Raw genomic sequence first — 14,513 nt, 5'->3', positions numbered from 1 at the left:
GAAGTCAGCAGGAAAATGTACTCCAAATCCAAATGATTTGGCCTTACTGTCTGCTCCTTCTTCCTTCCATTGGCCAAAACGACTGTACTGGTTGTGCTTAATTCTTTTAATTGTGTAATAATAGATGATAATTTTGTTGGATCTTAAGAAAGTTAGCATTTAAATTCCATTTTGACAGTTCTTTTTTTTTTTTTTTTCATTTTGACAGTTCTTGACGTAATTAATCACAGAAGAACTGGTCAGCACAAAAACAATGACATGTGTAATTTCCTAAGTAGCAGGCAACCTTCTTGTCTCACCAGGTTTCTGCTTAGTAATGTCAGTTTAATTTGGAGGTGTTTTCTGATCTTACCCAGGGGTGGAGGGGAGTTGATGATAAAAGTAAAGATGTTTCTGTTGTCGATAACGTGAAAATGTAAATAGGGAAAGAAAAAAAAAACTTATTACCCCACTCAAAGATAACATTTTGGTGTATTTACCTCTAGTCTTTTAACTATACATGTGTATAAGTATGTATTTCCATGTGTATTTCCATATGTACTTTTTAACTTAGCTAACCAAGTTTTTTTAGATCTTTTTTTTTGGGGGGGGGTTCTAAATAGAATATTGTCATTGTGTGTGGAACTCTTGTTAGAACAAAGTTGTCAAGATGAACCGTCATACTAGTCTTCAACTAATCGTGGTCACTGATAATATCATCTAGCATTAGAATCCGGTAGATACAACACAGTATCCAAAATAACAGTATCTGAAACACATAAGCCTTCTCTTTCACACATAAACAAGTCTGGAGGGGCTTCATGAACATCCAGCAGCTGGTCTCCTGTCTCAGTGCCACACAATCCCTCAGGTACCTTGTGGTCCAGAATAACTGTTAGAGTTCTGGTCAGCACTTCCACATTCCAGGCAACAGGAAGGAAGAAATAGGGGAAGAGCAAAAGGACATCCACATTCTTTGAAGGGGCTTTCTGAGAAGTCCCTCTTAACAACTTCCACATACATGTCATTGGCCAAAGTAATGTCCTCAGATGTCTATACATTGCTCCCAAAGAAGGAGGGACCTGCAGTCTTTTCTACAGGAACTTTGGAGTCCTAAATAAAATCAGGGGTCTGTTGCAAAGAGAGAAGGGAAGAATAGAGATTGGCAGGAGACTACCATCTCTGCCCCAGATGAATCTTCAGAAATGATCACACTGAATGGAGTCACCAGCCACTGACAAGCCCTCCTGGTCTCCATGAGTCTCAAGTGTTTTCTTGGTATGTGGCTGTCCCCCTGGAGTGTCAGATGACCCTGCTCAGAGGGATGTATCCTCACACATCGGGAACCCTTGGACTTAAGGGATGTTGTTCAGAGTAGGTCTGCCAAGTTAATTGCTACCCTGAAATAGAAAATAGAATTACAATAATAGTTTTATGTCTTTTCTAGTATCATTTCTCTAGTCAAGTACTGGTTTATAATTATTCTTTACAGAAATGATATTTTACTAGAATAAAGATAACCAAACACATAAAAACTACTCTATTTGTTCTGCCTAAATATAGAACAGACCCTATTGTATGTCCTTTGAATTTTATGCAATTTAAATTTTTTAGTGAATTGTCTTACTTGGAAAGATTAATATTCTCCAGTGTTTCTACGACCTTCGTGTTTAGTGGAAATATACCCTATGCTTTGGAAACTCTAGTAAATATTCAGTTTACTAGCAATATGTATAGGTATTTGTAATGACAAAAGCATATCCATTTCACACTTTGTTTCAATAATGGTTATTTAATAATTGAATTTTAATTTATAGCACACTTCAGGAAACAGCTGACTTGAACATGTATTTCTGTGTTTATATAATTAAAGCAAATACAGCAGCGTATTTCTTTTTAACTTCTCTCTTCCTTCCCTCCTCTATCACATATCAGCGGTCTCACTTAGGTAGCCTGTTTCTGTGACATTGGAAATCTAGCTTCCTCATTACCCTGCAGCTTTGTCTCTGTCCTTTTTGTCCTACCAATTAAAACCAGTGTGTGAAACATCTTGTATTGGTAGTTGTTTGCTTTCTAATCAGGCCTTTTCCAAGCATGGATAAAAAGTTAGCTAGTTCTGCATGCCATTCTGCATGAAATGTTATTAACATAACTATTTGAAAATTATTCTGTTTTTGCAGTTGATTGTTCTCTGTGTTACTGTTTGTGGTTGTTTGCATGTATACTGTATGTATGTGTTTTTGCAGCCTATTCCAAGCCTAAACGGGGCCACCGTAAAACCGCTTCATTTGGCAACATTCTGGATGTCCCTGAGATCGTCATATCAGGTATCATAGACCACTTGAGTTGGTCTAACAGCTCTGGAACAAAATAATGATCCCTGGTACTTTGAAAATGCTTTTTGCTCCAATTTTTATAGGACATGAAAACAGATACCTTACATGCAGTAATTAGGGAGACAGATTGAAAACCACACAATTATTCTGAGATGGGATTGAAAAGATACCTCAGATCTCCAATAATTAGGATAAAATTAGAAGAGACAATAAACCTTTTCACAAAAGGGAACACCAGCCCAGAATTTCCCCCAACTTCCTCATATCTTGTGACTATGCACTAGACCCAGACCATTTGGGGACCCAACAAAAGAAGGAAAACTGTTTTAAATTTTTATGATCCTTTGCTCCTCTCCTTCCTTGGGTGCTACTTTCTGGGCTCCTGTCTAGACTTTGTTTCCCAGACTCTGTGTTGGTAGCAAGTAAACACAAAGTTGAGAGAAGAGAGTTGCTCACCACTGTTTTTCCTTAACCTAAAAGACTGAAACAAAGTAAAAGTAAGTGAGATTTGCTGTTCTGCAGAGCATCTTGCCAAAGAATCGTGTAAAATAAGCTGTCAATTCTGGTTCTTATGTATTAACAAGAAAATCTCATAAATTATGTCCTTATATATCTAACTTAGACATGGTACTTTAGTATCTCAAATTGGTAAACAGATTTTATTTCCTATGGTGATCATTCTATAGATAAATAGAAGTTTATCTTTAAACTTAAACTATTTTTAATAGAAACTTAAATGACATAGTGACCTTCAGTATTGGTTAATATGTGTTAGCAATACTATCATTTATTTATCCCTCTGCTTTTTTCCTCCACCCCTTTACCCAAAATCTGGATAAGGAAATATATAGTATTTCCCATACACATTCATGAGCGTGATTTGGATGAATTCTTTAGCACTCTATCCTTTGTGATTGTGCTTTTAGCGTAGTGTTTATATTATAGTTGAGTAATTAATGGTTTTTCTCTACTAAACTGAAACTCTCGGGATAAAGACCATGTTTTTGTTGGGTTTTATTGTTACTTATTTACTCATTGTATCAGTAGTAGCTGGCTCAACGCTTCACATGTTAAACATATTAACATGGTGTTTACTAAATCTGTATTTACTAAATGAACGAACCATTATTGACCATCTCCACTGGGTAGAAACTAAGATACAGAAATACAAATTATAAATTCTTAGGTGCCATTTGTCTATACAAAACTATTTTATGTTAGAATAATTTTTCATTGGTTATCAAAGTAGTTTTCTTATCTTAAAAATTGTTAACTGTGGCTATTCAAAGAATAAAGTTAGTTCATTTTTCATGTAGTAATTTTTATTTATTGAGTCTGGACTGCTTTTGAAATTAACAAAATACTTGAGATACTCTTAAGACCATGATGACAAGTACTATAAGGGAGTAATACTATTACTGAAGAAGTGGCAATGTTTAAACTTAAATATTGCTGAGCTGTGATTACCTTAAATGTTTGAGGGAATCAGGAAAGTTTAGACAAATGGCAGTATTACCTTAGGCCAGGTCTTCTAAGGCAATACCCACAGGACCTGTCAGTTGTAAACTATCATTCTTTCCGCTCTTCTCCCTCCCCTATTATCTTCCATAATATTGGCTATATTGGCATATATATATATAGAGAGAGAGAGAGATGGCATATATGGGAGTGGCCAGAGGCCAGGGATGTTGAACATCCTGTGGTGGACCCTACGGCCCCACCACAAAGAATTATCTGCTCAAAATGCCTGCAGTGCAAAGCAGCTCAAAGTACATCATCTTAATTGACCTTCATGACAACCTGTAACTAGATTATCAGGTGAAATTTTAGCTGTTTTACAGATGGCAAACTTAAATCTGATGTTGAGTAGTTTTCCCAGATTATAAAGCCAGAACCCCAGAACAGATCTGCTGACTCCAAATCACAGACACTTACTGTTCTTTTGGTCTAAGTCAGAGAAGACAGACTAACTCTGCCTTGATCCTCCTGAGGGTTCACACTGAGCAGAGCTCTTTAGCAGGGAGACCCTCTTTCATGACACTGGGTCTTGTGGTGTCAGGAAACCTGAGTTCTCTCAATTACCAGAGCAGCAATGTTACTCAAATGAAAATATTTAACAATATCTTCTATTAAGTATTCTTGTTAGTTTTTTCTCAGATATCCAAACATTAACTTAGTCAGCTATACTTTCTTTACTATAACAATATAAGCTCTTGAATTGAAATTGGTAGACACAAAAGCCAAATATTAACGTGTTTCTAGGTAATATTTTAAAATTAAATATAAAAATATACCTCATCCTTTAGGAATATCTCAGATTTCCTGCATGACATTTTAATTATAAAGAAAGATATTTAATTTCCCACATACCTTCTAGAATTTTTTTTTTGTTCGAAGTGGCTTTTCCACAAGTTCTGTGGTACTACCAAATGCTTCTTGCTATGTCCAAACTGTTATTAATTTAGCATTGGAACCAGCTGTAAGCATTTTTTAAAATACAGCTTTTTAAATCTGTGCAGAAAATTGTTTCAATAATACATCCCTTTGGCCAAATGCAGTATACACTGACTAATATGCTTCTGGAATTGAAATCTCTCTCTTAATCAGAACATGCTTCTTCAAGCAGCACAAAAAGCTTTCACACTTACATCTTTTTAGTGGCAAAAATGTTTAACCCAGTCAAGGTAAACAAACACAAAGACCCTAATCTAATCTTATTTTTCTGCATGCTCTTCAGAACTGTCACATATTTCAAGTGTGGAAGAAAAAGCCACTTAAAGCTACTATCAGCAGTGTTCATCCATTCAGTAGCTTCTCCAGCCCTGAAGAAACTGACCTTTAATACTTCCAGACTTTCTCTCAATCAGAGTGCAGTTTTTTTATACCTCTTCTATCTTATTCCTGGCTCTGAAGAAGTATTGGCAACTTTGGTGGGGTAGCTGTCCCTTCTGCTTCCCACTGTCCACCTGCCCCTAAAGCCTGAGCTGGAACTCAGCCTGCCTCCTATTACCAGACAAGACACAAGTTAGGAGTGGGTTACCAGTGGAGTACCTGTGACTTTCTACAGATTCTTCATTTGTGGAGAAGGTCCTGGCAAGTGGAATCGTGCTACCTAAGCAAAGTGAGCGTGAATTTACTGCCCAGGGTTTAGCCCATTTGCCCTGCACTTTACTAATGCATTTGCCTATTGAACATTAAATTGGTATGGGCTTTGAGAAGAAGAAATAGACTTCTTAAATATTTTCCTTTAAAAAAAAAAGAACTTGACTTTTAAAAAGCATAATTCTCCTTTTCAACCAGTACTTTTTAATTTGTTGCACTTCTATTTGCAGAAAAGAGAATAGGTGGCAGATTATTGGATTGCTTTAAATTTTTCTAAATTTTTTTCTTCCAGGACTTTAATAAGGCAGTAAGAACATAGATCTTGGTTTGGAGTTTCTTTATTTTCCCCCACATTTTGTATTTGTTGCTATCCAAGTTTCCAGGAATCTATTTTTCTTCTGCTTTCATCTCAGATACACAAATCCCTATTCAGGGATTGCGATTGTGAAACTACATTATACACTAATAATAATAATTTATTTGATGTTAGGAAAATACCTAAATTTTACATTTTTTAATCCAAATGTTAGAGATAGGTAAGATGTCTAAAAATTACCAAAAAAGGAGCAACAGCTTTTTCAGTATAAAGCGTTGAGTGAGAGGACGAGTAGTTAAGGTGAGTTTTGTTCATGCCTGTGGCATCGGGAAGCAGCGGGAAGCAGCAGTCCTGCTCTGCAGTTCTCACGTCAGTCATCACAGTCAATGCCTTTTGAAACCCAGTGGGAAAAATGCTGATATATACTGATCCTGATGCACACGTACCACCTATAAGGGGTTTGTGTGAAACATTGGTCAAAAATTTGTTACACATAGTTTATACCAGTTTGATTGCTATTATAAAATGAAATGATTCCAAAATGTGACTTGGAGAAGTAAAGTTTTCCAAATACTGATAATGTAATCATATTAGAAATACATCTTGAGAAAATTAGCTAAGTTGGAAAATTTTATAGAATATATTTAAGGAGTATTTATTATTGCTAGTATAATATCATAATAATTTTCTCGTCTATTTCATAGATAAGCATTGCCTTGAAGTTCTTCAATTTGAGAAACTGAACAGGGTTGTTATAACATACCTTTTGTTTTTCTAAGCCTAAAATAATATGACATAACATTTGAGAGTGCCAGAAATTCTTGACCAGAGAGGATTTTCTGTCTTATATACTGCTCTTAGGATGTGATAAAGAAAATTGAGGCTAGGTGTGGTGGCTGACAGCTGTAAACCCAGCATTGCAGGCAGATCTCCTGAGTTCAGGAGTTCGAGACCAGCCAAAGCAAGAGCAAGACCCCGTCTCTACTAAAAATAGAAAAACTAGAAGGGCATTGTGGTGCACACCTGTAGTCCCAGCTACTTGGGAGACAGAGGCAGGAGGATCACTTGGGCCCAGGAGTTTGAGGTTGCTGTGAGCTATGCACCACAGTACTCTACCTAGGGCATGGAGTGAGACTCTGTCTCAGAAAATAAAAAATTGAATATACAGATGTTTTTCAATCAGTCTTACTGAAATATGTGAAATAGTCTTGCCTAGTTCCCTAAGAGCCTGGATTTAATTGGTAGTTATTGTTTGTAATATCATCTTAAAGCTAAAAAGAAACCATAGGTGTCCTTCCAATTTCAGCTATATTTAATCTTTTAACTGAAAAAAATTTAACGCATATTCACTTTTCATTTCAGTTAAGGACATTTAGTTCTATTGTATATTGGTTTTTTGTCACAAGTATGTTAAGTAGTAAAATGAAATAAGTAGAATAGGGAAAGGCCCAAAAATATGCAGTAGGAAAACAGGTGGATAGTTTTCTAATTTAGTGTTGTTACCGTCCTTCAGAAGTTCCAAATATCAGATACTGACAAACAGATTAACTTTGGAGAACGCTAGGCAACTGGAAATAGAATTTTTAAGGACACCTGTATACTATTTTGTTTTCTCCACTAGGTTAAAAATGCCATCTTTCTTGTAGTATATTTGGTTCAAGAGCTAGTAGATACTGATGTCTGTAAGCATTTCTTTAATTGGAAAATTATTATTAAATATTTCCTCCTGAACAGTACACCAATGTGAAGAGACAGAGAGGAAGAGAATTGGATTTGTCTAGATCTAGCAAGTTCCTACCCTTGAACAGATAGTGAGTGTTACTAGCAGTTGTTAATCTTTGACTAGGGATGCTGGGGCCCATGGCTTGCTATACTAAGACATGCTATACCAGTTTCTGTATGTAGCCACCTCATGTTCAATAAAACTTTGTATCTATGGCTAATTAAATAGGGAATTTAATCTATCTTTACAATGAATACATAGGTAACCTCTCGTAATCTAAAAAATCCAATAAAGGTGGCTTATTATTAACAGAAAGCAAAACTCTTCAGTAATAATTGTTCTCCTTTTCCTTTATAGGGAAACATAAAGCCCCACCAAAGGGCTTTTTTAACGAAAGAGTCAGAATTTGTTGAAATCAGTAAAGGAATATGAAATTTGTGACAGCCTAAATGAGAATGCAGGTTTAAAAAATACATGCTCAGTTTACCATGAAGTAGTAATGTTATGCAGCAGTGTATCATACTGTACAAATTTTTAAATCTTGTGTATTTGACATATGAAGACAGAAATGTCCTGAAATTTCTAATATTTAAAACTTATAGATCTCAAATTTTCCAACATTTAGGTTAAGAGATGTCTCCAGCAAAATATAGTGTTGATTTTTACATGAAAAGAAGAAAGTCCTCAGGAAGTCTGAGAACTAGAAAGATGAGAGTAGTAAAGGTAAGGAGAGCTCCGAACGTGAACCAGTAAGAGTGACAGGGACGACTGGGGCCTCAGCAGCTCCCTGGGAGAACTTCCTGATAACTTTGAAATATTGGCTGTTTTTGAAGAGGTGGATTCTGTCTTTAAAAAGAACCAAATTTACCTATAAGCTACTATTCTTCCTCCACTTTCTATTGGAAAGGGGGTGGATTTGGGATGCACTGACAAAGTGTTGTATTCTTGACTCACAGGTCATCCCCCAAAATGTGATTTGTTGTCTATCATAGGTCATGCAAGCTCAGGAATTCATTACTCAGGACGTCATCCGCAGGCCTCACGTTCCCTGATCAGGCATCTGTTTATATCATGTTGCCCTCCTTTCTACTACTTTTTTCATTTACACTACCATGTATAATGTAGGTATGCACATATCAAAGAAGCAAAAAACAATGTAGAATGAGTGAGTTTCTAAATTAGTATTCAGTTACAAAAATATATTGGAATCAATTCAAATTTGCTGAGAACATACCCAGTAATTTTCATTTGAAATAATAGGAGATTGGTATTTTTACATTCACATTTCTAAGTTATGGCCTAAAACTTAATATTGGAGCAACAAGTATTTGTTGATTGCAATCCTGTTTTGCTTTGTCTGAACTATTTGCCAGATGGTTTCTGTCATGGTTGTGCTAATTAAAATTCTTTGCCTAATATTGCTTGCTTTGACTTCACTGTAGCTTGAATATTTCTCATTTTATGGCATTTGTTAACTGTCAGCTCCTCTTTCCCCTATTTCCTTAAGTTTTTACTTCCCTCTCCTCCTACCCTCTTCTCCCCACATCTAAATTTGAGTTCATTTTTTGTTGTTATTGCAATGGTGATGTAATGGTTTATAGACACATGTGTTGGGTGGTTCCTCAGATTCACAAATGTTGCTGTGTTGCTAATCTGAAAAGAGAACTCCAGACACTTTTACAAGCCTGTCTCATCACCGCTAATTTTAGAATAAGTGTGTTGAATGAAATGTGCCTAAAATTGCTTATTAGTCATGGTGGGTAGGGATCATTTTTGTCCTCAGGAAGCGGGGATAGTTGAAAGTATTCACAGAAGTAATCTAGTGTGTCTGACTCAATAAATGCACAGTTTGTTTTAATTAAAATGGAATGTTGAAACGTTTTGGAATTAAATAAAATTTGAAGTTAATTTGAATTCAAATTATGCAAAGAATTCTAAAGCATAGCTTAAAATGAAATAGTTATGATGTCTTATACTTTCCAAACTGGTTATCAATTTAAGTTTGTGCATCCCTATCCATATTATCACATTAAACATTCTATTCCTTTGTAAGGTTCTGTAAGTTTATGTGCAGAATAATAATGAGGGGGTCACACAGCTTTAAGTTATGTTGCTGATTGGTTTAAAATAAGATTTTTTTTTTATGCACAGGATTAAGAAAATAGAAAGTTTTATGAATGAATTCTGCTGCTTATCTGGACACATTAGTATGTGTTGTAAGTGTTGCCCTCTAGTTGATAAGTTACATAATACAGCTTTCATAGGCAAAAGAATTCTGAGTATTGTATCAGCTGTTACTGGTAGTATTTGTGTGTTTCCTTTTACACAGCTGCTCTGTCAGAAGACACCGTATGTATGAATAGTCCTATTCCCAAATAAAAGTGCTGAGTGAAGATATTGCTTAATTCATTCTGTTTTGGTGAAAATTTAATATTTGTAGAATTCTTTTCATGAAGTGATTATTAGCATAGAAGTTCCTAAAGTAGGGCTAACACAGTAGTCCATTTCAACAAGATGTGTATTTAAGAATTTAAGAATGAAATGAGAGTCATTCCTTAACAGTAGGAAATTAAGAATTGTTCACAAATAATAAATTACTATATTCCGACAGAGTGTAATAGGATTAAGTAAGTGTGACTCAGGGTAATAATTTAAGTCTAAGCATCCTTTTAGGCCCTGAAATGAACAAGTTATTGCTGCCAGTTAAAGGCATTTGTGTCTTACAACCTACTAGCTGTCTTGCTGTAAAAATCGTAACGTAAGGCCCTTGAAATAGATGCCATCATCAGCCCCACTTCCCAAGCACTCATCTGTTTAAACACGTGACAGAAGATGGTAGAGTTCAGCAGCTATTCGTGTGGCAGGAGCGGTCACTGCCTTAGGACATTCTCTGGTATGGGCCAGCAACTTTTGAGTTAAAACACTACAGCTGTTTCTCTTCCTTTCATTACATCTTTCTCTTCTTTTCTTCCCCCCAATAAACTCACTTATTCTTTTTCCCACAAACATTTTGTATAGATCCAAGGAGCAACAAATTCCAACATCCTACTATAGCAATTACACCTTTTATTGTCTATTTGAATAGATTTCAGTATTTTACCGGTGTGTGTGTGTTTTTTTTTTAAGGCAACGGACAGCCAAGACGTAGGTCCATCCAAGATTTGACTATAACTGGAACAGAACCTGGTCAGGTAAGACTTACTATTCAAACTTTTTGTCTTTCAAGAATTAATACTATACAGAAATCAAGAATTAACTATGATATAATCTGCAAGATTAGGTTCATGAGTTGGCCTAAAATTGTGATAGAAAAGGTCATTGATATTTGAATGAATTGATACTTGGGGTGAAGTACAAATGTCATTATTATTATAATTTAACTCCAAGAGCAATTTATGAAAGTAGGCAGAATTTAATTAGATTTCCTACTTTACCTAGGAAAGTAAATTGTTCAACAGCACTCTATGCATGTTATGTTTTTTATATTTATTTTAATAAGGTAGTATTCAATTTCATAACTGAACTCCTTTAGGGTTACATAGGGTATTGTCGTACCTAAAGAACTATAAATTTTTTTTTCCTGATCATTGTAAGGACACATACAATTAGGTTACATTATTTGCATTTGTTAGTGTTACATCTTTTAATTTGACATGCCACTGGATTTATGTTGTTGTAGAATACCCTTAAGGTAGCATTTACTAAGCAAATGGGTAAACTCTAGGAAGGCTTCTATCCCAGTTGCTTTTTCATTCTTTATGTTTGTATTTCTGGATTTTCCTCTAAACTCTCATCATTTCTTTCTTTGTATATGATCCAAAGTAGCTCAGTCATTATTTTTCCTCTGTTATTTACATGAAAGCACTTGACATATATAATTTATCTCAGATTCTATTAAAGAGCTAATTATGAGGCATTTGTTTTCAGTTGTGCTGAAATAACTGTTTAAGAATAGATGGTATAATAATGAAATTATTGCATCATGATTTATATTCACATAAAATTTTAGCATTATAGATTATAAGCCTTGTGATTTAATTTATGGTAAATGTCTATTAGTATTTTTTCATTCTAGAAAAGTACTTTATTATTATTTCACTTTTATCATATACTTTAAATTTTGGGGATTCTTTGTAGTCGTTAGTGAAAATTTAAAAGGCTTTTATAGCCATCAACTTAACTAATAAAAACCACTTCAGATATTTAAGTGATAAGTATCTGTGATCTTTATTTATTCTTTTTTTTTATTGTTTGGGATTCATTAAGGGTACAAAGAATGAAGTTACACTGATTGTGGTTGTTAGGTAAAGTCCCTCTTGTAATTGTGTCACACCCCCAAGAGGTGTGCCATACACCGTGACCCCCCCTCCCCCATCTTCATTTATATCTGGAAATGTGTTTATTTCACAACTTATAATGCCTATATACACATAAAATGTATAGAGACCCTTTATTATGTATTTTGTGGTATTCGTGACTCTAAATCTTGATTTCATTTATTTAATAACAGTTTTTGTGAGACCTCAGAACTTTTGACTCAAGTTTCACATTTTCTGCCCCTAAAATACTGAAAAGTTTTTTTAATCAGCCCATTTAGTAACAGATAGTCCAACCTCTGACAATTGCTTTAATTCCTTGGAGGTTTGATGAGCTCAGCTTTCAACTCTGCATACTATTGCCATTGATATTCCAGTCATGAGAACTTCTAGCCAAGATTCTCCCTCTGACTAGGAATGACAAGTTTGCTTGCTGTAGACATGTCAGGAGCTTCTAGTACGGCTTCTAGATAAAGGTATTGTCATAATTCAGAACCCATCTCTCCACACCAAGCCTTACTTACTTCCTCACAAGGTTTGTATTACTTGAGGTTATGATTGTTAACCTTTTTAATTCACAATATCTGTAGGTAATAAAATGCTGGAACTGAGGTGGACTCTAGTTATGGAACAATCGTCATTTGCTAGAATTGTTATAGAATAGACCACTCCAGAAGATTTAGAGCAAGGGGGAGTTTGATATGGCAGTAAAACCTATTCTAAAATGGGTGATATGTAACCATTGTATAGCCAGATTTAAAATTGATCCACCGTTTCCAAGTTACTGAAGTACTATAACCTTAAAATGCCTAATGTCCATTTTGAGATGAGAGTAACAAATAGTAATCCTAATGTATTCTGAATACATTTTTCCCTGAAAAGTGTATGTTAAGTGCCCATTAATTGTTTTTAATTCTACAGGAAAATAATATCCATTTGAGGAATAAAAGTATTCCTAATATGGATTTTTAGCATTTGAAAGTATAGTTCTTTTTGAAGTCTGGCTAAATAGGAATAGGCAGATGCTCAGATTTAATTTTTTTTTTTTTCTTGGCCATGAAAACTGATGGAAAGCATGAAGAAAATAAAATCTGGCCCACCCAGACAAATCATCAGAAGAGGAAAGAAAATGATAACATTTGATAACATCTCGCAGAGGTGAACCTACTGGAGTTTGTACTCTGGCTCTTGACTTGAGCCATAATCTTGGTAGAATCGTGCAGAATTTCCATGCGTAAACTAAAATCAAATTGGTTGTTTTTATACTGCCATTTTTATTTGAGAGGAGTGATGAATGAAGCAAACTTCTTAATTGAAAGGAATGATATGTATGTAAAAAATTACATTCTTACAACATACAACTCACTTTTTAATATAGTTTTGAATTAATCCAGGAAGCTTATTAAGCACTCATAATAGATGTGGCCCTCGGGAGGTTTAGAGAAGATATTGAGAAAGCAAAAGGCAGCCCCTGACATCCAGGAATTGATTTGACTTAAGGCCTCACTAGTCTTAGACATTGGTCTGGCCCTGACCAGACCAATGTAATTGTCATAAACAATCTCTTGGAACATTAACATCAGATAGAGATATGCCGAGGCCAGGATAAAATGAGACAAAACAAGACCACTGTGTAATGTCATCTAAGTACAGACAAAACCAAGTTTATTGTGCCATCCACAAAATACCACATATTGCCCTCTCCCAGCTAATAGGAGTGCCTGCTGCTTCCTTACCAATTACAACTTTATCCTCACTCTCTTCTGCCTTCCCTATAGAATTGCCCTTGCTTTCCGACACCAGCAAATCTGGAGTGAACATTTAGAGCGTCCCCAAAGTCTAAATCCTATAATACATCTTTTTCTAAAAGTCTCTTATGAAAATACCTACTATGGTGCCCCATGGTGAGTGTTCCCCTTTTCTGCAGAATATCAAACCCAACTCCTTCCGCTTTTGGTGCTTTCTTAGTGTCTTTAGCTAGATGGCATTGACAATACCAATAAAGCCCCGTCCACAAGAAGCTTATTTGTGCAGATCAGACTTATGCCCTGGTCAATTAGAAAACTACAGTAATAACAGCTCCCTTGTTATGCGTTGGCATCGAGGTAGTCAAATTCTATTATGTAAATATTGGTCCTTTTTTTTTTCTTCATTTGCAGATGGGTAAGCTGAGGAATAAAGAAGCTTACCTGAGTTTCTTTCTTATACTGCCAGTAATTGTTATAAGCAAGTTTTGAATCCAGATCTGATTCCAGAACACCCAAACTCTACAGTCTTACCATTCTGTCATGCCTGTAAAACAAAATGTAATATGTGCAGATGTAATCCCAGATCTCTTAAATTTTAAATATTTTGGCTTCCCATAAGTCTGCATAATCATTAATTGTTTAAATAGTGATGATGAGTTGTAGCTGTAGCATATCATTGAGCAAGGCTAACCCATCTTGACAAGAAATTTTACAGATGACTGCACAAATTTATTTTTTATGCATCTAAGTGAGCCATTTTATGTTTCACTACAATTATACTTTCTTACATATCCCGGTATATCCCTTCTGGAATCGTATCCAGCGTAGATCTATATTCAAGAATTCTCTTAGAAGGGGTGCAGTCAATTTAAAATTACACTGCAAGAAGATGCAATTGTGATTATTTAGAGGACTAGAGGTACTACATTTCTATACAAATGTTACAGTCTACTTTTACTAGTCAGATGTGTGAATTGGGGTGAGTTCCTTGAT

At 35.2% G+C, this 14,513-nt stretch overlaps 1 protein-coding gene across 4 annotated transcripts in view; it reads left to right on the top strand.

The window, feature by feature from the left end:
- Positions 1-14,513, top strand: part of MAP3K7 (mitogen-activated protein kinase kinase kinase 7) — a 63,177-nt gene that overhangs the window by 31,582 nt on the left and 17,082 nt on the right. For 2 of the 4 annotated variants that reach the window (XM_053591419.1, XM_053591420.1), the window contains exons 12-13: positions 2,226-2,306; positions 10,583-10,647. In XM_053591419.1, the coding sequence (XP_053447394.1) occupies positions 2,226-2,306; positions 10,583-10,647 (146 nt within the window). The remainder of the gene's footprint in view (positions 1-2,225; positions 2,307-10,582; positions 10,648-14,513) is intronic. The other 2 variants (XM_053591422.1, XM_053591421.1) reach the window with 1 other exon arrangement.

This window comes from Nycticebus coucang, chromosome 5, assembly GCF_027406575.1.
Source record: "Nycticebus coucang isolate mNycCou1 chromosome 5, mNycCou1.pri, whole genome shotgun sequence".
Taxonomy (NCBI): Eukaryota; Metazoa; Chordata; class Mammalia; order Primates; family Lorisidae; genus Nycticebus; species Nycticebus coucang.
The sequence above is the reverse complement of the archived record's forward strand: the minus strand, read 5'-3'. Positions and strand labels throughout refer to the sequence as shown.